Raw genomic sequence first — 27,489 nt, forward strand, 5'->3', positions numbered from 1 at the left:
GTCTATGTTTTGCGGTTTCTTGTGAATTTTTGGGTGATTTTTAGGATTTTTTGAGAGGAGATAATTTTTCACAAAGGATTGGTAAAATTTAGAGAAATAATAAATACTGGAGATTTAATGTGATTTTAAAATTAGAATTTGAAGTTTAAAATTGGTAGACGGACATCAGTTAGTCCCCCTGACAACCTGGAGTGCTCTTGCGTGGGGGTCAACTGTTTGGTGGTGTTACAAAAACAATTTTGTTTCTCCTTTCCTTTCTATAAACCTCCTAAAATTTTCACTCAAATTCATATTTACCCCCGCCTTAATAGTGGGGAACGGCGCGAGGGGAGGGGGGTCAGCCCCAAGCGGCACATCTTAAGAAGGCCACTATATTTTCCAGCAGATATCTTCTAGGAACTCAAAGAGAACAAGGAGGTTGGTTCCAACAGTAGCGAGTTTATTCAGCAAATAGTTGTATAGTTATCGACGATAACGTAAGGTTGCTATAAAGTGTACCATGTGCCAAGAAACTGAACATACCGTTATCTATACATGTAATATGTTATTCTTTATCTTCAAAGGGTAAGGATAATGGGTCCCTAGATGAAATTCTACGTTCTATCCCAGGTTACTGTGTTGAACCGTGTGACTGAAAGCATTAACAAACTAACTGGCAAAGAAAGACGGTCCGTAAAAGCGAACAAAAAACAAGGAAGGTATATTATATTAAGATCGGGCAACACTGTGGCAAGCTAAAAAAGACTGCAAGAAAAATGAAGAATTGTTCATAGCTACAGGAGCAATTAATGTAGGTCGTTTAGCCCTCAACCTAAATTCAGTTAGAGAACAAGGAACAAACCTGGCCTGAAATAAAAATTTGTCGGATGGTGCAGTCACAAAGGTCAAGATAAACTAAATGCGTTTAAGTTAAACACTCAGAAAAGGACTACTGTTGGCTTTTAAAATGCTGAATTAAGTAGTGCAATTTGTTGAATCCTCTGCTATTAAACACTCTTGCTAGAGCCTAGATCGCCTATTATATCGTGTTTGTTTTCAAGTAAACCATTACATGAAAACTACTACTGCACTACATTATTGTCCCAATCACCGTTTTAAACTGGAATACAGAGTTTCGCAAACCTGTTGTGGTTCAACAGTCCTATTCTACCCTAACGGTTACCGAGGTATATCTGCATCTCATTCTCAGGATTATATTGTGACAATCTTATCGTAGAAGAAATTCTTAGGATTCCGCTTTTGAGTGGTTAGGCAGGTCTTGGTCTTCGGGAAGCATCCACGGCCATCAAAGAACATAAACTAAACGCATTTAGGGTTGTTACTGCAGCGTTTAGCGCACTCTGTCAGGGAAACAAATCCATGGATGGACCAGATGTCATTTCCAGGGCAATCACCAGGCCTCATCGCGTATCCACTGGGAACTTTGTCATAGAACATTTTCTTGGGATTACTCGTTTTGGGTTGAGCGCATGACCTGGTCTTCGGGTAGCACTCTTTAGCTTCAAACTTGTACGTGAACGAGATGCAGCTGGCGTCTCTGTTACATCGGTTGGTACACTCTGATAGGGAAAAAGATCCGTGGAGTTTCCAGATATCATTTCCTGGGCAATCGCCAGGCCTCAGAGCGTAGCCCACAGGTACTTTGTCGTAGAAAATGTTGAGGCTGTTGTCACACTTCAAGTAGCAGCGTTGGTTGTCGTAGTGCATGAAGTTATTACAAGCTGAAATGGAATCGCAGATTTGAGCGCACTCTTGACGGGTCGAGCGACTTTGGATGAGATTCCATTTATCATTCCCAGGTCAGTCTCCTGCTCGCATGGTAAAGCCGGAGGGAACTTTGTCGTAAAACACATTGAGAGGGTTGGATGTGCTAGTTGTACCACAGGTTTTGGTCTTTGGATAACAACGGCGATTGCTAAAGAACATGAAGGCCTGGCATTTGGAAGATGAGGAACACAGCCGCGCACACTCTTTCAAAGTAGTACGATCTCTGTAAAGGGGCCAGATGTCGTTTCCAGGGCAGTCCCCGCTACGGACTTTGTACCCACGTGGCACGACACAGCGAAGCTGACGTCCTTCTAATTGTATTCGGCAGGGTGTAGGGCTGGTGTCATCACCTTTGACCAGTGTGATCAGAGATATGGCCAATATCCACAACGGCAACAAATTACGCATCATTTCTGGATCAACAAACAAAGAAATTGTTAAGTTATCTAGCTATGTGGCGTCTTATTGTTGTTGCGCATCGAAAGAAATTAATAATTGCCAACGAGACAGCCGAGCCAAGAGGCGAGGCTGTCGAGGCGGCAGAATCATAGAGCCGTGTGCGTATGAGTGTATAGGCAGAGAAAATCTTAAGTTCTGCGTAAGGGACTTTTTTTTTGACCATATTTGGGTGTAAGTAAACCCCATATTTGGGTTGTATTGTTCTTCCAAACTGGTTCCCAATCTCTCACTCCTTGCTAGAGAGCAAATGACCAAAATGGCGTCGACGCGGCTCGCTGTTAAAATTTTCAATGTGGTCATTCATCCCTTTACCGATAAATACACCTTTAGGTAATTATAAATCGAAAGAGAATACCCTACAGAATATTCGACCGCCGAAAAAATGAACATCAAGGTCTTCAAAGCGATGAAATAATCTTTCGACTTTGGAGTGCTTTGATTTACGATCGAAGAGAGACATAAAAATCAAAAGCGGACTGTTGACTTCAAATAGAGTTTTCTTGACTTATGAGAATGCTGAAGTCGGGTAAATGCTTCCTTTTAGTGTTGATTGTGTTTATAGTAATTGTTTGACCGATGATTTATTCCAAATCAAATACCGTTTATATTTTATTTGGCACGCATTTTCGCTCCGCGTAGGAATAACATCAATACAAAGCGACGCTCACTAAAATTACTGCATGTCATACACACAAGAAAGTCAAAAGTTTTTTGCTTCTAACGGCAAATGTAATGTTAACTTGAATAAAAATTTTGTCTCCAAATAATCCTTGACCGTTCAAGTTTTGTTTTCTGTTCAAATTTTTCAAGTTTTGCGTAACTGAACATGACACTTCGCATGCGAGACTGAAATCTGACCCGTGCATTACTGTCTCTGATTACTGAAAATTATTTTTAAAAAAGCATCTTAGCAGTTTTGATTTTGGGATTTGATTTATAAGAAGTTCTTGAAATGCAACTATCCCTTTTGTGGACGGAAACAATTTAACCATCGCGTGTTGTATTTAAAAAACAGTGATTAAACCTCATTTATTAATTAATTATTGCCTACATTTTGTGACAATTTAACGTTGAACAGAATTTAAAGATTTGTCAAGAGTTATCAATCTGTCAAACCCGTAGCCTGCGTAGCAGACATCTGTGTACGTCTTTTAGTGTGTTTAAAAGAGTGCGCGATCGCGAGAACACGCGCGCTGGAAACTACGGCGCCTGCTACGCAGGATATCAAGCCTGTGTCACTTATGAATAGCACTTTTTTCGCATATTACCTAAAATACAATTTACCATATTTTGGTCATTTCAAATATAGTTCTATCAAAAACCATTCAATATCTGTTCTTATGAACAAACATGAGTATTTCGCTCGTTGGCACTTACCGATAGGTACAACTAGTAAAATAAGAATTAATCTTTACGTAGGAAAAGTGTAGATTATTCGGCTTTTTCCACCTTTTTTTGCAGCGCTCTAGCCAACTACACTAACTACAATAAAGGCACTTGATTCGCAAACCTTCACCCTATAACCATCTTACATTTATTACTGACCATGCATTTAACAAATAGATTCCATTTTGTTGATTCCTTCGTTGGCCATAAACTGACGCCCACTGATATGTGTAAAGGTACCGTAATGATTCGATTTAGCGCCCGGGGCGCTTATTTACTTTTGGCACCTCAAGGGAGGGCGCTTATTCGAGACAGGGTGCTTATTCGGAACAGGGCGCTTATTTAATTTTTTGAGAAACAACCAAATGTTCAAAACAAAACTTTGATAAATATTGAAATAACTAACAATAACAGAAACAGTAACAGTAACAAAGTGTTGAAAATTCAGTTACTTTTAAAAGAATTTTAAAGTTCATTTTAGCGTTAAATATATGCCTGTACGGTACGGTGAATGTTTATGAGTGGCAGTTACCCACAATAGAGGCGCTCATAAGAATAGGGGCGCTTATAAGAATGGGGACGCTTATTAGAATGGGGACGCTTATTAGAATGGGGGCGCTTATAAGAATGGGGGCGCTTATTGGAATAGGGGCGCTTATTTACAAACACACATTCGAAGGGGGGCGCTTATTCGGAAGGGGGCGCTTATTGGAAGGAGGGCGCTAAATCGAATTATTACGGTAATAGCCAATGAGGTGTGCAAGGTTTCCCATTAGTAATTTTCCATATGTTTGCTAGTGCAGTGTGTTTCGGCTCATTGCTCTAGAAGGACAATGTCTGAAATTTTGTGTGAAGATGTAACTATTCTGCTATTAAACCTGCCCGGCTGTTTACCTTATCACGAAGGACATAATTGTCTTTCAGAGACTGCTGTAGCTTTACTTCGAGCACACATCAAATTCACGATCTTTCTATGCAGGCACAGTCAAGATTTCGCGGAAAATTCAAGATTGTGCCGGCATAATCAAGATTTCGCGGAAAATTAAAGATTATGCTAGCCTAGTTGTTTTAAGTTCCTGTTTGGGGAGGAGTGAAACACGATCGTCCCTAAAATTGTGTGGAAGGCTAAGATTTTGCCTGCATAGTCAAGATTTTGCGGAAAATTCAAGATAATGCCGGCATTATCAAGATTTTGGGATCCAAATTGAAAACCCCAGTCTTCTTTGTACACAGAGCAGTAACAGAGAACTTGTCAGAAAAAATGCCATTTTTTTCATGGAATGTCACGGTACCGAATGCCTCACTAATTTTAAAATTATCAATTGATATGGACGTCAAATTCAGTGGACGTCAAGTAGCAAAAGACACCACTAAAAAAGTTTCTTGAACCGTTTTCAAGCTTAATCTTGGGCGCAAAAGCTTTTACGGGTCTTTCACGCGAAAACGTTTTGTTCGATCCTTGGATCAACTTTACTCCCGGAGCGATGCTACTACTATTGGTCCGAAGTGGCTACTGAGTGAAATCAGCATAGTTCGTCTCTCCATTTATTGGAGAAATTGCGCTGCAATAAAAAAATCGAAGACCATATCTCTATCATTTTGACATTTCGGCGATTTATAGGCTCCATACAGGCAGCAACAATGTGCAAAATGAAGGCTGTGTGAAGCGACCTTGCTTTTAGCTGCGTGTGTTTCTAATGTGGTCCAAACAGTATTTAGTGTAACCTGCGATCAGGCGTTCTTTTTTTTTCCGCAGCAGTAGTAGGGAGGGAGGGTATGATTTCAGGTTATATTTAGTGCTGAAAGCTGCACGAACCTAATGTAGCGATAAGCGACAGATAAAGTAAAAAAGCTTAATCCTACCTTACGTGAATTTCAGAAAAGAGAGTTCCTTGAAACCGTGGTCTTTCTTTGGGATTACAGATTGAATGGCGATGCTTATAACATTTCCACAGGAAGTTGAATAAACCGGATTCGATTACTCTTGACCTCAGCGACACGCCTTGTCTTTGAACGCGGAAAAAAATCGCGAAAACAAATAACTTTTGACGCGACCACAGGGCACAGAGGAGTCAAGTTCGACCACAGGGCACAGAGGAGTCAAGTTTGTCCGCAATTCAAAATCTCTACAGTGCAAAACGACCTTCAAAAGCTTTTTAAGGCGATCGTGTGAGCCGTACGTGATACAACGCCGTCATGCGATATCACCAGACGATCTGCAAACAAGTATCGCATGACGGCGTTGAATCACGTTCGGCTCACACGATCGCTTTGAAAAGCTTTTGAAGGTCGTTTTGCACTGTAGAGATTTTGAATTGCGGACAAACTTGATTCCTCTGTGCCCGGTGAGACCGTGCCGAACAGATTAAACGGAAACCTTCGAGAAAAGTAGGACCAGAAACCAATTATATGACCAAGGACCCTGGATAGGGGGATCTACCTTGTTCGCTTTATTTTCGCCAGAAACTTTCTCCAAGGTCGTCGATATAAAAACTAAAAGTAAAATCAATTTTTTTCTCTTCTCGGCTATCTTAACTTCCCGTCCGTCAGCGCTGGTTTTTCCACTTTTTCTTTCTTTCTTGGCGCTATTTGAAGTCATGCACATGGTTAAAAAGAGACGGTTTCATAAATCCAGACGTACATAGATGTCATACATCGCATCAGATAATATAATAGCTCTCTACCTTGCAGCGCTTAATCTTAGCCGATCTTGCAAGAGCGCGAAGAAATTAGACCTGATCGAATGATAATTAGCGCTTGCAAGAGAATACAAAAAAAGAACAGGCTTGAGTGAGTGGGGGATCCAAAAGCTGCCTGGAAAACAAGTCAGAAGACTTAGCGCAGTGACAGAAAACGTATAAGAAAAAAACATTGTATATTTTTCGTGGAATGTCACAGTACCGAATACCCCGCTGATTTTAAAATAATTAACATGATCTAATTGATGGACGTCAAGTAGCAAAAGATATCACGGAAAAAAAATGTGAAAAAAGATTTTCGTGAAACTGTTTTCAAGCTTAATCTTGAGCCCAAAATTTTACACGCAAAAACTTTTGGGTGCGATCAAGAATGAAACGAATAAAAAATATGGCTACTAAGTCAAATCATCGTCCCTCTCTCTATTTGTTGGAGAAATTGCTCTGCAATTAAAACTCCTAGACTGTATCTCAATCATACTTAAATTTGGGCGAATAATAGGCTTCATATAGGCAGCAACAATGTGCACTGATGAAGGCTGTGGAAAGCGACCTTGCTTTCAGCTACATGTGAATTTAGTGTGGTCCATACAGTATTGACTGCAAGAGAGCTAATGCGAGTAAACAACAGATAAAGTGAAAGAGCTGTATCTTACCTTACGCGAATTTCAGAAGCGAGAGTTCCTTGTAACCGTGGTCTTTCTTTGGGTTTCTTCAGAATGGCGATGCGTATAAAACATTACGACAGGAAGTTGAATAAACTGGATTCGATATCTGATCGTACATTGACATCAACGACACGCCTAGTAGTCGTTGAACGCGGAAAAAAATCGCGAAAAAAAATAACTTTTGGCGCCAGGAATTGAAGATAAAGAGATTGCGGAATTGAAATCAATATGCAATATGAAGTCTATGAACAAGGATCATGGATAAGGATTTACCTTGTACGTCCTTGCACGCTTTTTTTTCTCGACGATATAAAAACTAAAAATAATGTTTACCTCTTTTCTCTCCTCGGCTCATTGTAGCCGACAGTGCCGCTTTTTCCAGTTTTTCACACTCTGATTTACACGGTAAAAAGGATCTCAAAAAATTCAGACATGATATGATCACAAAGATTTATTTGAACCGTTTTCAAGCGCGATCGTGGGCGCAAAATTTTACATGCAAAAACTTCTGGGTTCGATCGAGAATGAAACGAATCAAAAGCATGGCTACCAAGTCAAATTAAGTGGCTAATTAGTCAAATCATCTTCCCTCCATTTATTGGAGAAATTGCTCTGCAGTAAAAAATCGAAGACTGTATCTCAATCATATTTAAATTTAGGCGAATAATTGGCTCGATATAGGCAGTGTCTTTATTTCATTTGATAAAATACATATCAAAAGGTACATTGTTAAAAATATTTAAAAAGGGCTAAATACAGGAATAAGAATAAAAATTATATTAAAAACTATATAAAAACTAAGAACTAACAGCTAAATTATATTTAAACGCTAACCTATTAATAATACTATTTTTAAAACGCTCAGTATTTAGTCGAGGTAATACAATATTTGCTGACCGTGACTGATGAGTAGAACAGTGCCGCTTTGGTAGAAAATTGTATAGTGGGTGTTCTTTCAGTTGTACCGATTTTTTTCAAACAGTGTGCGGTCCGCTTTCTCAAGTAGGTCATTAATATTGATTAATTCGGAGATATACCGTCGCTTGTGACACCTTTTAAGGAAACACTGTACTGCATTAAGGTCCGACGCACTTGCACCATACACTGGAAGTCCATATGTTATCTTTGGAAGGACAATTGCTTTGAACAGATGATCAATTATACACCCCTCTGTAACAGACCTGGTGAAACCCGACCTGGTGGGTTATTTTGCCCTCCCTGGTGGAAATTCGACCTCCCTGGTCCCTGGTGAAAATCTCAAAAATCCCTGGTCAATTTTATTTCTCCCCGGTGAAGAATTTTGTTGACCTGGTCAGGAAAAATCAGCTAAAATCTTTCTGCTGGCTTTAATAAACAGAAGAAAACGACGCGCGGCAAAAAGATAATTTAATAATTGACTAAGTAATTGTTAACTTTTTAGGCGGTGACGCCTATATGCTATGGCCCGGTGGACGGCCGTGTGAGGTGTGAGAGATTACTCCAACCGAGTAGCACTGGGAACTAGGCACTTTGTTGTTTACTCAGTTTCGGTACGCCATCTTTGATTGTCAATGAGTATGAATCGGCAAAACGCGTTTGATGTCTAACGTACAGTTAAACGGAGTTTTGGGGTCAGGGGGAGAATGATGTACTGGATAATTGTGAGCTCGCTTAAAGAACTTTTTTTTACCGTTGTACGTGTATTCGAAGTCGACATACGTGATGGCAGAGTAAGTTGACTGATGTTGAATTTGACGAGTGAAGGCCGGTTAGTGTCATAACTTTTGAAACCTTTCCATAAGGGAGACCGATGGCAGCAGTATCTTGATTAGATTGCAAAGGTGAGCTATCTGAAATCATTGTTTGCTTTGACGTGCATTGTTGTCGATAATATTTAACTTTAAGTTAATTTTCCTTCTTTTCCCTTCGCGACTCGCCATCTTCCTTTACTGCTTTTGATAATATTTATTCGGGTATTTATCTCAAGCCATTATTAAAAAATAACACAGTGGCGGTATCCGTATTCATAAAGAACTACCGTATTGCTGATTTAGCTGATCTAAAATGTTTTGTTTGATAAGTTGCATAAATGCATGGAAGTGATTCTAGTAAGCGGTGTTGACTTCATTACATTTCAGACCATTTCAATACGGAAATGTCACACAATCTTCAGTATCGACTAGGTGTGGAAATCAATCCTGGGCCTTTCTGTTGCTAAATGACGAAGTTCATAATGATTTAATGTATTTATCTTATCATACTGTAGGTTTGTAATGTATTGGAGGTTCGTTTTGTAGTCAAGGCAAATAAAAATTTAAATGAATAAGAAAAATGCAATTTCTGGGATCATTGTAAAGCGTCATCGCCTGTGCATGCATGTATGCGTGCCGGTTATTTCTATTGTTTTTGTCGCTTGTTCCGTTGTCAAGCACGTCACTGAAGAGACAAAACAGATCTGTTTCCTTTTCTGTATGTAATACGAGCTTGTGAATGATTCAGATCGATTTGAACAGCGCGCGCGGCCCAAAACAAATGTGTGGAAGAATTTTTGACCCGGCTTTCTACAGCGTTTTATCGAATAACTACGCAGAGGATAATCAGCTTGACATAATTCTTGGTGAGTATTAAACGGCCTTTTTTCGTCGATTTAGTAGCCTTGAGCAGTTTGAGAGGCGTTTGATGTATAAAATATCGTGTTAAACTTTGCAACCTGCCGGCACAATCATGTAAAAAATACGCAAGTTATTCAAATACATTCAAGATCATTCAAGTGGCGTATGACGGTAAATTTTAATTAAGCTGCCTCAAATTGTAAGTACTGTCTAAATATTACTTTGTGTAGCTTTCGCCTGCATGAAACTATTGATGCCGAGGACTGCAGTCATTAAAACGTATTTTTCATTGCTCGCTTAATCCGAAAAAAGAGACAATTTATTCGACCTGTAAAAGATATAAGCAAACGGTTTTCCTATTTTGACGTCTTTATGCTATGACCTACTGAAAATGGATCAACGAATAAGGGCCGGCATTTTTAACATTTTGCAACTTTAATGGTAAACGGACCGTTTAAATTTAGGCGCACCCGTGCTAGACAACCTCTGGATCTGTCTCTTGGTGCTAGGCTCTTTTGATAATAAATATTTATGTCATTTACCTTCTGGAAAAGTAATTAAACTTGTAGTCAGATTAGCAGACGTTCAAACTAGGGAGTCGAGAAAATGATCCCGCGAAACGTTCTCCCAATTATTTTTTAAACATATCGAATATCTGGCTGAATTCACGTTAACCTAGTAGACTTTCTAAACGTCCTTCAAGACACGGTTTAGGAATTTAAGTCGTAAATGTATGTTTTGGTGGTGTAATCCGTCAAGCGCAAGGTTGGTTGCCTGGTGAAGCGCGTTTCTCTTCCAAAAATAAGGAGCTTTGATTTTAACTGAAAAGGTCTAGCAATAACCGTGTTTTTTAAAGTTTACTTTAAGCTGCCTAGTTTCCTATGAAACTCCCTTCAAAACGCACGAAATACGATTACGGCCTGTCTAATTTTCAAAATTTCCCGGGGAGCCATGCCCCCTGGGCCCCCAGTAGCTTACATCTTCGGCGTTCACACGATTGCATCTTTCAGATCTTTGGCGCACTGAAGAACCGTCGTTTTAAATCCTGCCTACAGGCCTGCTAAGAACTGGAAAAGTAACATGCATCTAAAGGAATCATTTTAAGGCGACAACGTCAGTCCATCGCCTTATATCATAAGGCGGTCGGCGGAATTTGTTATTCTGTTCGTCATCGCTTCTGCATGCATTGCGTGCCTTGTATGATCAATGATGGACAAAAACGTGCGAGGATTTCAGGAATATAACACGACTGCTTCAAGTCCAAGTGCAAACTGACAGTGTCAATAGTATGATTACTCATTGGCTCATTGTGACAATGATTTGCTAAATTTGACCCATTGCGGATCTAGTGGCGGAAATGCACTGTTCGATACAAAGAACGCTCGGGGATCGCAAAACGGCCCGTTTGCCGTATAACGCGAAGGCCTAAAAGGTCTTGTTATAAGAGAAATTAAGTCCGATGCCTTTATTCGATTCTGTTTTTTCTTTGCCACTTTTCTCCGTGTAAGAGCAGGATACAAAGAGTACATTATTTCAGTTGTCTACGTACAATGCGAAAAAACGACGGTGTCATCTACAGCCGTTAGGCGACACCGGTGCGGAAAAATTGTGCACGATTACCCCGCTAAGTTTATTGCACACAAAAAGTAAGTAATCAACCTGGTGGATTTTTTACTTCCCTGGTCGATTTTGGTTAAAAACCTGGTGGAAAATCAGGTGTCACCAGGTCTGTTACAGAGGGGTGTATCAATATCCTTCTTTAGTGTGGTCCATACAGTATTGAGTGCAAGAAAGCTGTAAGAACCTAATGCGTGATAAACAACAGATTAACTTTAACTCGCCTTACGTGAATTTCAGAAACGAGAAATCTTCGAAACCGTGGTTTTTCGTTTGGATTACAGAAACGCGATGCGCATAAAACTATACTACCACAGGAAGTTGAATAAACTGGATTCGATATCTGATCGTACATTGACCTCAACGATACGCCTAGTTCTTGGACGCGGAAAAACATCGCGAAAACAAATAACTTTTGGCGCCAGGGGATGTTTTTCTTTTGCGTTGAAAAATAAAGGGGCTGTGAACCGCGGATAGAAACGACAGCCGGAAATACGTCTACGTTCGCAGGCTAGCAGAGGCCCCTTTTTTCCTTGTATTTGGTGAGCTGACGCAGCAGGGAATCTAATTAATGGACGTCAAGTATCAAAAGATAGCACGGTAAAAATATTTTATTGAACCATTTCAAGCTTAATCTTGGGCTCAAAAGTTTACACGCAAAAACTTTTGGGTTCGATCAACAATGAAACGAAATAAAATAAAACTTGGCTTTGTACCACCTTTACTGCCCGAGCGAGGTTGCTTCCATTGGCCACAAAGTGCTGCAAAGTGGCTACCGAGTCAAATCTTTGTATCTATCTCTCCATTTATTGATAAAATTGCGCTACAATTAAAAATCCAAGACTGTATCTCAATCATATTTAAATTTGGGCGTATTATAGGCTCGATATAGGCAGCAACAATGTGAACTGATGAAGGCTGTGGTAAGCGACCTTGCTTTCAGCTGCATGTGTTTCTAGTGTGGTCAAAACGGTATTAAATGCAAGAAAGGTGCATGTACCGATCATGACTAATACACCACACGAGTACTACGAGTAACATACGAGTAACACACGGAACACACGGGTACATACAGGTAACACACGAGTAGCATACGGATACCTACGAGTAACATACGGATACATACGGGTGCATACCAGTTCCTATTTCATTTCACTTTATTTTATCTTATTTTTCATTTTTATTTTATGCTCCCCCCCCCCCCCCCTACTTCCCTCAACAAGGTTGCACGACGTATACCAGCCAAGCCGACTTAAGTGAAAATATAAAAAGTTACAGACCAAACACGGCCCCCGGAATTATTGATCTGTTTTTACTTTATCATGGCGTGACAGTGAAAGCCAGCAATGCTCTTTGTCCTTTGGGCTTGTCACGCAATCTTTTTTGGCGGAGAGAGCGATGTAGAAACCCGTTACATCATGACCGTTATTTGATTTTTTCGATTACCGTGATTTGTTTCTCGTTTGCTACCCGTAAGTACTCATATGTTTTGTTTGGTTTACTTATGTTGCATAAAATAAAATTGAAAAATAAAATAAAGTGAAGTGAAATTGGAACTGGTATGCACCCGTATGTGTCCTTATGTTACTCGTATGTTGCGGGTAAGATCGTAAAGATGAGCTATTGATCTTATAACATTTCAAACTCTTGACTTTTTTTTACTAGTAAATGGTTTTGTGTCGTACTTTTTCGTTGCGTGACAGTGAAATCCAGCAATACGTCTTGTCCTTGGGGCTCGTCGCGCAACCTTGTTGAGGGAAAGGGGGTGGGGGAGCATAAAATAAAAATGAAAAATAAGATAAAATAAAGTGAAATGAAATAGAACTGGAATGCACCCGTATGTATCCGTATGTTACTTGTATGTATCCGTATGTTACTCGTATGTTACCTGTATGTACCCGTATGTTCCGTGTGTTACTCGTATCATACCCGCATGTTACTCGTAGTACTTGTGTGGTTTATTAGTCATGATCGCATGTACCTAATGCGCGATAAACAACAGATAAAGTGAAAAAGCTTTATCCTATCTTACGTGAATTTCAGAAAAGAGAGATCCTTGAAACCGTGGTCTTTCAATTGGATTACAGAATGGCGATGCGCATAAAACCTTATCACAGGATACTGAATAAACTGGGTTCGATATCTGATCGTAGCTTGACCTCCGTGTCACGTCCAGTCTTTTAACGCGGAAAAAATCGCGAAAACAAATAAGGTTTGGCGCCAGGGTGTTTTTCTTTCGCGTCGAAAAAAGGCTGCGAACAGTCTAAAAAGCCCGCAATAAAAGTAGAATCAGAAGCCAATTAATATGACCAAGGACCATGGATAGGGATTTACCTTGTACGTCCCTGCAATTGCGCGCTTTTTTGCCCCTCGTTTGGATGGGCATAAAACTTTACTAATCAATGATTCAAAGGACTTTCATACTATCGAAAACATCCCATACGATCAAGAGAAGTCTCATACGATCCAAAATATCCCTGATCCAGATAACTTTCATACAATCCAAAATATTCCATACGATCCAGATAACTTTCATCGATCCTGAACATCGCATACGAGATGGTTTTGACTTTGGCAAATTTCATAACACGCGTATCATAGCACGCGTGTCATCGCACGCGTGTCATAGCACGCGTGTCATAGCACGCGTGTCATAGCACGCTTGTCATAACACGCGTGTCATCGCACGCGTGTCAACGCACGCGTGTTATCGCACGCATGTCATCGCACGCGTGTCATAACACGCGTGTCATCGCACGCGTGTCATAACACTCATGTCATAGCACGCGTGCGATGACACGCGTGCGATGACACGCGTGCGATGACACGCGTGCGATGACACGCGTGCGATGACACGCGTGCGATGACACGCGTGCGATGACACGCGTGTCATAGCATGCGTGTCATAGCACGCGTGTCATAGCACGCGTGTCAACGCACGCGTGTTATCGCACGCGTGTCATCGCATGCGTGTCATCGCACGCGTGTCATCGATGCGATGACACGCGTGCTATGACACGCATGTCATAGCACGCGCGTCATAGCACGCGTGTCATAACACCCGTGTCATCGCACGCGTGTCATAGCACGCGTGTCATAGCAAGCGTGTCATAACACGCGTGTCATAGCATGCGTGTCATAACACGCGTGTCAGCACGCGTGTCATAGCACGCGTTTCATAGCACGCGTGTCATGGCAGCGTGGCCATGGTTAAAATGGTCGAAATTTGACCCAATTAATCATGGTTAAAATGGTCAAAATTTGGCCCAATTAACCATGGTTAAAATGATCAAAATGTGCCCCAATTAACCATGGTTAAAATGGTCAAAATCTGCCTCAATTAATCATGGTTAAAATGGTCAAAAATGGTCAATGTTTGGATCGTAAGGTTCTTGTGGATCGTCTGCATCTTCTGGATCTTCTGTTTTTTGGATTGTTTGGATCGTTTGGATCGTCTGAATCGTTTGGTTCTTCTAAATTTTTGCTGCATTTTGCTGCCCTTTACTAATCGTGTACGTTTGGCTGCGCTTGATACACTCTGCTACACTTTGCCACACCTTCTTCACTTTGCTACGCTTTCCTATACATACAGCGTTACGTAAGTATGTTTTTAGCAACTCAAAGGTGATTTATTATTCCTATACAGTTGAATCGGCCTTGCAATTTTTTTTAATTGGTTATTTAGTAATAGCTGATTAGATTCTCTTCAATGAGAGGATCCGGTACTTCTATTTTGTCACGGTGCTCCTTGCAAATTCACGTTACTTTTAAAGTTAATTTAAATGTGATTTGCGCGATGCAGTCGTTGTGTCACCCACAAATGACTTCTGCTCACCATTAGAGTTCTCAGTAGCTCAGTGGTTAGAGCGTCCGACTAGTGTACGGAAGGTCGTGGGTTCGAGTCCCATCTGTGAACTGAGAATTTTTTCTGAGTTCATTCTCTCCACATATCAATCCATAATTATTTATTTAATTTAAATTAATTTTAGTTTTAACTCTAATTTAATTTAATATAATTTATTTTTGTTGTTAGGGCTATCAGTGTTTGACATAATAAAAAATTTGGTTTGTATCTGATCTTAAAAAGTTGGTAAAAACGTATAAAACTAGATTTTCGGTAACTCTCTGTTACCTTCGTCAGAGTTAACCCATTTTAACTCTGACGAAGGTAACAGAGAGTTACAGAAAATTCAGTTTTAATACGTTTTTACCAACTTTTTAAGATCAGCAGATACAAACCAAATTTTTTTATTAATTTATTTTTATTTCAATTAAAGTTTAAATTTAATTTTATTGATAATTTTACTTTTAAGTTTAATTCAAATTTAATTTTTAAATGTAATTTTTAATTTAATTTAATCTTAAATTTTTTAATTTAAATTTAATTTAATTTTTAATGTTTTAATGTTTTAATTTAATTTTAAATAAATTTTAATTTTAATTTTAATTTTAATTTTAATTTTTAATTTAATTTAATTGTAAGTTAATTTTAATTTTAATTTTAATTTTTAATTTAATTTAATTGTAAGTTAGTTTTAATTTAGTTTTAATTTTAATTTTAATTCAATTTTAATTTTAATTTGATTTTAATTTTAATTTTAATTTAATTTTAATTTTAATTTTAATTTTAATTTTAATTTTTAATTTAATTGTAAGTTAATTTTAATTTGAATTTAATTTTTATCTTTAATTTTAATTTGAAGTTAAATTTTAATTTTAATTTTAATTCAATTTAATTTTTAATTTTTTAACTTAAATTTAATTTTTCGGAGTCGTCATAATGCCTTTTTCAATTTCCAAAAAATGAAAAGAATAAACTGTCTGGATCGGTTCTGGATCGACAGGACCGATCCGGATCGATTTCTCGAAAGAGTTTCTTTCGTTTTAGATAATTTTGCTAATCCTCTAGAAAGCCATGGCTTTTGAGATCTTTTGAAATTTTTAAGCGGCTTTCACACAACAAACTGATGTTGGCAAACTCTTGTTGGTAAACTCAAGTTGGTGTGTGTGAACGACAACAACAGTTGGCAAACAAGTTGGCAAACTGTTGGTGAGAATAGAGACAAGTTCTTTTTGTCGCCAACAGTAGGCCAACTTGTTTGCCGTTGTTGCATCGTTCACACACCAACTTGAGTTTGCCAACCCAAGTTGGCCAATAGTGTGTCGTGTGATGGCCGATTTATTAGATCGTTACTTGCTTATTGACAGGGGGGATAAAGTCGGCACTTTTATTTGAAGACAAAACAGTGCCTGGAAAAGGTGTGAGTCTACCAATCAAGCCGTTGCTAAGAAAGATTTCACCCAAAGTTTTTGTTTCCTCAGAAAAATTTAAATATCAACGACTGCATGCTTGTGAAATGCGAATGGCGACGGTGTTTGAATTTGATGTTTTACGCCGCTGAGATGTCTTTTGCATCTTCAACAAGATTTTTCACCTGATGTTTCACGTCACTGAGAATGTTTTGGCGGCGTGGAATTTTAAACAAGCGAAACATTTGTCACGGTTGACATTCCGAGCAACCAGAAGCCTAATTTTGCGAACACTGCAAAATTGTGATGGACCATTTATGACCCATATATCATTCAGATTCTCATCTATACAACATTCATACGATACAGATACATTCACACAATCCAGCCTCATCCGTACGATCCAGAAACATTTATACTTTCCGGAGTCGTCCATATAACAATCATACGTCTCTTACCGTCCTGCAGGCGTTTGCTGCAATACGGTTGGCTAAAACGGCAAGAGAAGGTACCCAGTGTACTCCCACTTTTGATGGTATAGGATTAAGTTATGGGTTGGAGCAACTGCTTTTGACAGAAATGTTTGCGTACCTAAGCGCTAGTTTGTCGCGTGGGGTCTTGTAATTCGTTTGGGTGGACAGAATAAAAAAAGGATCACAAACATAAGACGAATTTCATCGCAGAACACGCCAGTTCATAGTAGTGCTCGGCCACCGAGCGGAGCCCCCATGCACAGATAAAGAAGAACTATGCATTTTTTTCATGGTTATCATGGCTAGCGCAATAGACTTATGGTTACCGCCCCGTTCTCCGGAGCAGACGTTCCGGGTTCCAGCCCCAGCCGTTATTCTATACTTCAATCCACAAAAAGCATTGTTTGTTTTTTTCCTGTACAAACTGAATCTGCGTTATCTCGTTTTGTAACGTTTGAGACGTAATCGCGCGAAAGAACTTTCGTTCCATTCCTTTCAAATGCTAAATTTGTTAAATTTCTTTTCGTTCTCTGCACTGAACGCTTCCCGGTTTTATTACGAATTTCGAGTTCAATTTAATATACTCATTGTATACTCTATTCTTTTGTAAATTAAAAAACGGTATCGGAGAAAGCGATAAAAACTGTTCTTATTACAAAAAGTTACGTGCATGTAAATCTCATTTCATTTTTCATCTGAAGTTTTAGAGGCAGATTCTTCACTTAAAGAACGTTCAAATCAATATAGCATCACCATGCGTCTACAAACACACCTATTCTACATGTAAAAGCGTGTAGATTACTTAGAAGAAGTCATCTTTACAGACCCCTCTCCCATTTCAATGTTGTCAAATGACGGATTCTTTGCGCAATATGTTGGGGAGCTCAACATTGAAAAGGGGAGTGAGGAAACAACGAATGAATTTGGACATCGTGGCAACACTTTTGACGAGGGCTAGAGAAGGCCCTGTAAATACAATGTACTAGAGCAGGAGCTCACGACTCAAGCAATGTCCGATAAAACAAAAATACTAGAATATCTAGATGATAACCCGTTCCATGATTCACTAGCGTTTGAAAAGTGATGGTGTCCGAAAAAGGAAAAGCTAAGAACAGCAATACAGAAAAAAAAATAAAAAAATAATATTAAATCAGAAAAACGAAAAAAAAAAATAAAACGAGCAATTCCTAGAGCCTTAATAAGGCTAGGATCTTCACTCGGGGAGAGGATATTCGGCCCCCAAACCATTGAGAATATCCCCTATACTGGAAGATTCGAACCCGCGACTTTGAGGTGATGAAGCTACATCAGCCGCCGGCAGCGATGCCACTTCGCCACCTCGGGAATCCCATGAGTTGAAAGCAAAAATTGTGCCTGTGTATAGTTGGTTAGAATTAATTAACTTCCGCCGGAAACTGGCTGAACTCGAGTGCGCAGTCAGTTAAATTATTCTGCGGCAGTGAAATTTATTACAAGTCCGGCGAAACATTTTTGGACCAGACGGTCAGTTGTCGGTCATTAGAGAAGTTAAGCACGACGTTTATTTTTCCCGCGAACGGCAAAAATTCAACTTCTGCCGTCTGCCGTTCGTGCGCGGAAATGAGTGGTGGTTTTTTGCTTGTTTTGAATGTGGGATTTTTTCCCTATTTTATTAATAGGGATTAATTTTAGAATTCGATAAAAACGGTAGGTAGCAAAACGAAAGGGAAACTTGCGTTTGACGTTTGCCGTATAACGTCAAGATTAATCTCTCTTATATCCTGCGCGTTTCGATGGCGAAATATGACTTTATTCTACTTTGATTAAGCAACGGCAAACATCGAATAGTTTCCAACAAGCTGTTGACTTTGATGATAGTTTTGTTCAGTTGAGTTTCACATACAAAGAACGAAAGTGCCAAGGGAAAAATGAATGTTTACGTTTTGTCTATGAGAACACCAAATGTACTGAGAAAATTCATCCAAATTTGCATACAACCTAGTACACAGACACTTGTATATTTCCACTTGATATCCGACTTTGACTTGAGAACGACATTAAGCCAACGTCGAAAAAATCATTGTCGGCTAAACATGTTGTTTTAATTGTAACTTTACGACAAAAACTGGTGACTTAGATGTAATACACATACTATCCGAGAAGAAACAGTTTTAAAATTGCAAAAGCCGGTGAAAAATCGCTTGAAGCGCTTGTGCTGTGCTCAAAGGCCTCTAGTGTTATTATTTCTCAACAGTTTTAAAATAATGGGTCCCTAGATGAAATTCTACGTTCTATCCCAGGTTACTGTGTTGCACCGTGTGACTCAAAGCATTAACAACTACCTGGCAAAGAAAGACGGTCCAGAAAAGCAAACAAAAAACAAGAAAAGTATATTAAGATCGGGCAACACTGGGGCAATGTCAGAAAGACTGCAAGAAAAGGGAAGTATTGTTCATAGCTAAAGGGGTACTGTAGGTCGTTTAGCCCTCAAGACGATTTTCCATCAGTTGGTGGTCAACGGTCAAAATAAACTAAAAGCTCAGGCCCGGGGCGCTTATTTACTTTTGGCACCTCAAGGGAGGGCGCTTAATCGAGACAGGGCGCTTATTCGGAACAGGGCGCTTATTTAATTTTTTGAGAAACAACCAAATGTTCAAAACAAAGCTTTGATAAATATTGAAATAACTAACAATAACAGAAACTGTAACAGTAACAAAGTGTTGAAAATTCAGTTACTTTTAAAAGAATTTTAAAGTTCATTTTAGCGTTAAATATATGCCTGGACGGTACGGTGAATGTTTATGAAAGGCAGTTACCCACAATAGAGGCGCTTATAAGAATAGGGGCGCTTATAAGAATGGGGACGTTTATTAGAATGGGGGCGCTTATAAGAATGGGGGCGCTTATTGGAATAGGGGCGCTTATTTACAAACACACATTCGAAGGGGGGCGCTTATTCGGAAGGGGGCGCTTATTGGAAGGAGGGCGCTAAATCGAATTATTACGGTAATAGCCAATGAGGCGTGCAAGGTTTCCCATTAGTAATTTTCCATATGTTTGCTAGTGCAGTGTGTTTCAGCTCATTGCTATTTGGATCTATTTTCTCAAAGTGTGCGCTCTAGAAGGACAATGTCTGAAATTTTGTGTGAAGATGTAACTATTCTGCTATTAAACCTGCCCGGCTGGTTATCTTATCACGGAGGACATATTTGTCTTTCAGAGACTGCTGTAGCTTTACTTCGAGCACACATCAAATTCACGATCTTTCTATGCCGGCACAGTCAAGATTTCGCGGAAAATTCAAGATTATGCTAGCCTAGTTGTTAGTTGTTTTAAGTTCCTGTTTGGGGAGGAGTGAAACACGATCGTCCCTAAAATTGTGTGGAAGGCTAAGATTTTGCCTGCATAGTCAAGATTTTGCGGAAAATTCAAGATAATGCCGGCATTATCAAGATTTTGGGATCCAAATTGAAAACCCCAGTCTCCTTTGTACACAGAGCAGTAACAGAGAACTTGTCAGAAAAAATGCCATTTTTTTCATGGAATGTCACGGTACCGAATGCCTCACTAATTTTAAAATTATCAATTGATATGGACGTCAAATTCAGTGGACGTCAAGTAACAAAAGACACCACTAAAAAAGTTTCTTAAACCGTTTTCAAGCTTAATCTTGGGCGCAAAAGCTTTTACGGGTCTTTCACGCGAAAACGTTTTGTTCGATCCTTGGATCAACTTTACTCCCGGAGCGATGCTACTACTATTGGTCCGAAGTGGCTACTGAGTGAAATCAGCATAGTTCGTCTCTCCATTTATTGGAGAAATTGCGCTGCAATAAAAAAATCGAAGACCATATCTCTATCATTTTGACATTTCGGCGATTTATAGGCTCCATACAGGCAGCAACAATGTGCAAAATGAAGGCTGTGTGAAGCGACCTTGCTTTTAGCTGCGTGTGTTTCTAATGTGGTCCAAACAGTATTGAGTGCAGGAAAGCTGCACGAACCTAATGCAGCGATAAACGACAGATGAAGTAAAAAAGCTTAATCCTACCTTACGTGAATTTCAGAAACGAGAGTTCCTTGAAACCGTGGTCTTTCTTTTGGATTACAGATTGAATGGCGATGCTTATAACATTTCCACAGGAAGTTGAATAAACCGGATTCGATTACTCTTGACCTCAGCGACACGCCTTGTCTTTGAACGCGGAAAAAAATCGCGAAAACAAATAACTTTTGACGCGACCACAGGGCACAGAGGAGTCAAGTTCGACCACAGGGCACAGAGGAGTCAAGTTTGTCCGCAATTCAAAATCTCTACAGTGCAAAACGACCTTCAAAAGCTTTTTAAGGCGATCGTGTGAGCCGTACGTGATACAACGCCGTCATGCGATATCACCAGACGATCTGCAAACAAGTATCGCATGACGGCGTTGAATGACGTTCGGCTCACACGATCGCTTTGAAAAGCTTTTGAAGGTCGTTTTGCACTGTAGAGATTTTGAATTGCGGACAAACTTGATTCCTCTGTGCCCTGTGAGACCGTGCCGAACAGATTAAACGGAAACCTTGTAGAAAAGTAGGACCAGAAACCAATTATATGACCAAGGACCCTGGATAGGGATCTACCTTGTTCGCTTTATTTTCGCCAGAAACTTTCTCCAAGGTCGTCGATATAAAAACTAAAAGTAAAATCAATTTTTTTCTCTTCTCGGCTATCTTAACTTCCCGTCCGTCAGCGCTGGTTTTTCCACTTTTTCTTTCTTTCTTGGCGCTATTTGAAGTCATGCACATGGTTAAAAAGAGACGGTTTCATAAATCCAGACATACATATACATAGATGTCATACATCGCATCAGATTTATAATAGCTCTCTACCTTGCAGCGCTTAATCTTAGCCGATCTTATGATAATTAGCGCTTGCAAGAGAATACAAAAAAAGAACAGGCTTGAGTGAGTGGGGGATCCAAAAGCTGCCTGGAAAACAAGTCAGGAGACTTAGCGCAGTGACAGAAAACGTATAAGAAAAAAACATTGTATATTTTTCGTGGAATTTCACAGTACCGAATACCCCGCTGATTTTAAAATTATTAACATGATCTAATTGATGGACGTCAAGTAGCAAAAGATATCACGGAAAAAAATGTGAAAAAAGATTTTCGTGAAACTGTTTTCAAGCTTAATCTTGAGCCCAAAATTTTACACGCAAAAACTTTTGGGTGCGATCAAGAATGAAAGTCATGAAACGAATAAAAAATATGGCTACTAAGTCAAATCATCGTCCCTCTCTCTATTTGTTGGAGAAATTGCTCTGCAATTAAAAATCCTAGACTGTATCTCAATCATACTTAAATTTGGGTGAATAATAGGCTTCATATAGGCAGCAACAATGTGCACTGATGAAGGCTGTGGAAAGCGACCTTGCTTTCAGCTACATGTGAATTTAGTGTGGTCCATACAGTATTGACTGCAAGAGAGCTAATGCGAGTAAACAACAGATAAAGTGAAAGAGCTGTATCTTACCTTACGCGAATTTCAGAAGCGAGAGTTCCTTGTAACCGTGGTCTTTCTTTGGGTTTCTTCAGAATGGCGATGCTTATAAAACATTACGACAGGAAGTTAAATAAACTAGATCCGATATCTGATCGTACATTGACATCAGCGACACGCCTAGTAGTCGTTGAACGCGGAAAAAAGCGCGAAAACAAATAACTTTTGGCGTCAGGAATTGAAGATAAAGAGATTGCGGAATTGAAATCAATATGCAATATGAAGTCTATGAACAAGGATCATGGATAAGGATTTACCTTGTACGTCCTTGCACGCTTTTTTTTCTCGACGATATAAAAACTAAAAGTAATGTTTACCTCTTTTCTCTCCTCGGCTCATTGTATCCGACAGTGCTGCTTTTTCCAGTTTTTCACACTCTGATTTACACGGTGAAAAGGATCTCAAAAAATTCAGACATGATATGATCACAAAGATTTATTTAAACCGTTTTCAAGCGCGATCGTGGGCGCAAAATTTTACATGCAAAAACTTCTGGGTTCGATCGAGAAACGAATCAAAAGCATGGCTACCAAGTCAAATTAAGGCCATTAAGTGGCTACTTAGTCAAATCATCGTCCCTCTCTCCATTTATTGGAGAAATTGCTCTGCAGTAAAAAATCGAAGACTGTTTCTCAATCATATTTAAATTTAGGCGAATAATTGGCTCGATATAGGCAGTGTCTTTATTTAATTTGATAAAATACATATCAAATGGTACATTGTTAAAAATATTTAAAAAGGGATAAATACAGCCTGATAAGAATAAAAATTATATTAAAAACTATATAAAAACTAAGAACTAACAGCTAAATTATATCTAAAAGCTAACCTATTACTAAAACTATTCTTAAAACGCTCAGTATTTAGTCGAGGTAATACAATATTTGCTGACCATAACTGATGAGTAGAACAGTGCCGCTTTGGTAGAAAATTGTATAGTGGGTGATTTTTGTTTATACTGTTTATACTGTGTGCGGTCCGCTTTCTCAAGTAGGTCATTAATATTGATTAATTCAGAGATATACCGTCGCTTGTGACACCTTTTAAGGAAACACTGTACTGCATTAAGGTCCGACGCACTTGCACCATGCACTGGAAGTCCATATGTTATTTTTGGCAGGACATTTGCTTTGAACAGATGATCAATATCCTTCTTTAGTGTGGTCCATACAGTATTGAGTGCAAGAAAGCTGTAAGAACCTAATGTGTGATAAACAACAGATTAACTTTAACTCGCCTTAAGTGAATTTCAGAAACGAGAAATCTTCGAAACCGTGGTCTTTCGTTTGGATTACAGAAACGCGATGCGCATAAAACTATACTACCACAGGAAGTTGAATAAACTGTAATCGATATCTGATCGTACATTGACCTCAACGATACGCCTAGTTTTTGGACGCGGAAAAACATCGCGAAAACAAATAACTTTTGGCGCCAGGGGATGTTTTTCTTTTGCGTTGAAAGATAAAGGGGCTGTGAACCGCGGAGAGAAAGGACAGCCGGAAATACGTCTACATCCGCAGGCTAGCAGAGGCCTCTTTTCCTTGTATTTGCTGAGCTGACGCAGCAGGGAATCTGACGGCAAGTATCAAAAGATAGCACGGTAAAAAGATTTTATTGAACCATTTCAAGCTTAATCTTGGGCTCAAAAGTTTACACGCAAAAACGTTTGGGCTTGATCAACAATGAAACGAAACAAAAACTTGGCCTTGTACCACCTTTACTGCCCGAGCGAGGTTGCTTCCATTGGCCACAAATCTTTGTATCTCTCTCTCCATTTATTGATAAAATTGCGCTACAATCAAAAATCCAAGACTGTATCTCAATCATATTTAAATTTGGGCGTATTATAGGCTCGATATAGGCAGCAACAATGCGAACTGATGAAGGCTGTGGTAAGCGACCTTGCTTTCAGCTTCATGTGTTTCTAGTGTGGTCCAAACGGTATTAAATGCAAGAAAGGTGCATGTACCTAATGGGCTATAAACAACAGATAAAGTGAAAAAGCTTTATCATACCTTACGTGAATTTCAGAAAAAAGAGATCCTTGAAACCGTGGTCTTTCAATTGGATTACAGAATGGCGATGCGCATAAAACCTTATCACAGGATGCTGAATAAACTGGGTTCGATATCTGATCGCAGCTTGACCTCCGTGTCACGCCCAGTCTTTTAACGCGGAAAAAATCGCGAAAACAAATAAGGTTTGGCGCCAGGGTGTTTTTCTTTCGCGTCGAAAAATGGAAAGGCTGCGAACAGTCTAAAAAGCCCGCAATAAAAGTAGAATCAGAAGCCAATTAATATGACCAAGGACCATGGATAGGGATTTACCTTGTACGTCCTTGCAATTGCGCGCTTTTTGCCCCTCATTTGGATGGGCATAAAACTTTAATAATCAATGATACAAAGGACTTTCATACGATCCAAAATATCCCATACGATTTCGATTCATACGATCCAAAATATCCCTGATCCAGATAACTTTCATACAATCCAATATATCCCATACGATCCAAGAGAACTTTCAGACGATCCAAGATATCCCATACGATCCAGATAACTTTCATCGATCCTGAACATCGCATACGAGATGGTTTTGACTTTGGGAAATCTCATAACACGCGTGTCATAGCACGCTTGTCATCGCACGTGTGTCATCACAGGCGTGTCATGGAACGCGTGTTATGACACGCGTGTTATGACACGCGTGCGATGACACGCGTGCTATGACACGAGTGCTATGACACGCGTGTTATGATACGCGTGCGATGACACGCGTGCTATGACACGCGTGTTATGACACGCGTGCGATGACACGCGTGCTATGACACGCGTGTTATGACACGCGTGCGATGACACGCGTGCTATGACACGAGTGCTATGACACGCGTGTTATGACACGCGTGCGATGACACGCATGCTATGACACGCGTGTTATGACACGCGTGCGATGACACGCGTGCTTTTTTAAACATTTATACTTTCCGGACTCGTCCATATAACAATCATACGTCTCTTACCGTCAGGCAGGCGTTTGCTGCAATACGGTTGGGTAAGACTGCAAGAGAAGGTACCCAGTGTACTCCCACTTTTGATGGTATAGGATTAAGTTTTGGGTTGGAGCAACTGCTTTTGACAGAAATGTTTGCGTACCTAAGCGCTAGTTTGTCAGCAGCCTAGTACGAAAAACTGAAACGGGCCCTTCCGGGTCGAGGGTCGGTTGGGCCTAGTGACATGTTTTATTCTCCTCGTACCCTTCCATCAATAACCAATTCTGCTATCAGAGATTTTTGATACAAATAGCGCTATTCAACCTACAAAATCTGCAAGAAATATTAGGACTTTTAAACCTTCACATTTTTCGCATGCTGATTACGATTTGTCAGAGCATGATTATAGACTATACAATGAGTATATTAAATTGAACCCGAATTTCGTAATAAAACCGAGAAGCGTTCAGTGCTGAGAACGAAAAGAAATTTAACAAATTTAGCATTTGCAAGGAATGGAACGAAAGTTCTTTCGCGCGATTACGTCTCAAGCGTGATAAAATGAGATAACGCAAATTCAGTTTGTAAAGAAAAAAACAACCAATGTTTTTTATGGATAGAATAATGTCACACGTCTCAAACGTGACAAAACGAGATAACGCAGATTCAGTTTGTAAAGGAAAAAAACAATGCTTTTTGTGGATTGAAGTATAGAATAACGTCACGCGATTACGTCCCAAGCGTGACAAATCAAATGACTCGTGACGGGCTGCTGGTTAATATTAAACTATTGCAATCGACGGTTTTCCTATTCTAAATCGCAGTTTTTTGTTCCAAATGGAATCCGTGCTGCCAAGTTACTTGCTAGAATGTGAAATAACTGTAAATACTGTGATTTTAAACGGTTAACAAGAGGATTTTTGGCTATTTTAACGGTTTACACGGTTTACAGCTATTTAAAAAAGAACTTCGATGATCATCTTTTATTGCCTCTGTAAACCGTTGTAAACCGTAATTTTGGGCTTCGGTTGTCTTCAACATACAAAGTTAACTGATTGTTAACCGACTGTTACTAGGATTCTTTCATCGCTTTCCGATTTGAAAAGGAGTCAAGAATATTTCTGAAATCTCGGGATCTTCAGTGTTCACTTCCCGCGGGTGACGCGGGATATCGACACATGCCCGTACAGTCTGACTCTTTTTAGCGCTTTTAGGTGATCAATTGTTGCACACTTAGTTTTAGATGCTTCGGTAAAATAACGTTAAAATCAATATAGCATCAGCATTCGTCAACAAACACGCTTATTCTACCTACAAGAGCATATATAGACGCCTTAAAACACAAGATCCCTTTAACAGCTGAGAACAGCTTGTCTTGTATCTCAGCATCTCTCTTCACTACCTCCTTCTCCATTCTGGCTTTCAGCTGGAACCTTTGTACATCCGTCCGCATGTGCTTGCTCGCACATTTTTTCCACATCGCCCAAGTCTTCAAAATACTTGTCCGTTCTTTACTCAAGATATCGAAGCGGCCTTTGTAATCTGTCAATACAGCTTTCATCATCGTAACATATCCTTTCAATCCAATCCATTTTTTTTCTTCAGTTTCACTGCTGAATCTAGATTTTCCTTTGCAAGAAAGAGCTATGCACCCTCTACGTTGCTCTCGGAAAGCTTTCTAGTCTTTGTCCGTTGTTGTAAGTGACGCAACAATCGAGTTGTTTCCTTTGAAAAGAAAGCGCGCGCTCAATTTAAAATATCCGCGCGCTACACAAACTATAACAATAAATACTACTTATTAACCGAGAGTGAGGTCATTACAGGGGAATCTCAGACCGAGGCCGTGATGTATTGACCGAGCGACAGCGAGGTCAATATATCAAGGTCTGAGATTCCCCTGTAATGACCGAACGAACGAGGTTAATAAGTTATTTATTATATGGCCTTTAAGCACTATTCAAAAAAGAGTATAATCAAGGGAAAAAACACTGGAGGTCTCTGTGGCTCTCTTCGTCGCTCATACTAAAGAAGTATCGGTATGCTTATATTTTTCTTTCAGTTATTGAAA

General features: G+C 39.5%; 1 protein-coding gene across 7 annotated transcripts; it reads right to left on the reverse strand.

Moving 5' to 3' along the window:
* Nucleotides 1-939: 939 nt before the first annotated feature.
* On the reverse strand, nt 940-26,995 carry LOC144646300 (uncharacterized). Of its 7 annotated transcripts, none has more exons than XR_013569387.1 (2): nt 24,451-24,554; nt 940-2,180 (listed from the first exon to the last, which is right to left on the reverse strand). XR_013569387.1 is itself a non-coding variant. In XM_078505844.1 (2 exons), exons 1-2 carry the CDS (start codon nt 26,888-26,890, stop codon nt 1,801-1,803), a joined length of 447 nt encoding a protein of 148 aa, XP_078361970.1. In that variant the 5' UTR covers nt 26,891-26,995; the 3' UTR covers nt 940-1,800. The 7 variants fall into 7 exon arrangements, 2 of the variants coding, with proteins under 2 accessions (XP_078361970.1, XP_078361971.1); XR_013569384.1 differs by lacking the exon at nt 24,451-24,554 and adding an exon at nt 20,937-21,176; XR_013569388.1 differs by lacking the exon at nt 24,451-24,554 and adding an exon at nt 11,409-11,499.
* Between the last annotated feature and the right edge of the window lie 494 nt (nt 26,996-27,489).

The sequence above is a fragment of the Oculina patagonica genome, chromosome 3 (genome assembly GCF_052425735.1).
Source record: "Oculina patagonica isolate OP01 chromosome 3, crgOcupat, whole genome shotgun sequence".
Classification (NCBI taxonomy): domain Eukaryota; kingdom Metazoa; phylum Cnidaria; class Anthozoa; order Scleractinia; family Oculinidae; genus Oculina; species Oculina patagonica.

Coding starts and splice junctions, on each gene's coding strand:
- LOC144646300 (XM_078505844.1), bottom strand. CDS start 26,890: ATGTGCGAGCAAGCACATGCGGACGGATGTACAAAGGTTCCAGCTGAA. Junction 2,181..26,823: donor AAGCCAGAATGGAGAAGGAG/GTAGTGAAGAGA, acceptor TTGTTGATCCAG/AAATGATGCGTAATTTGTTG.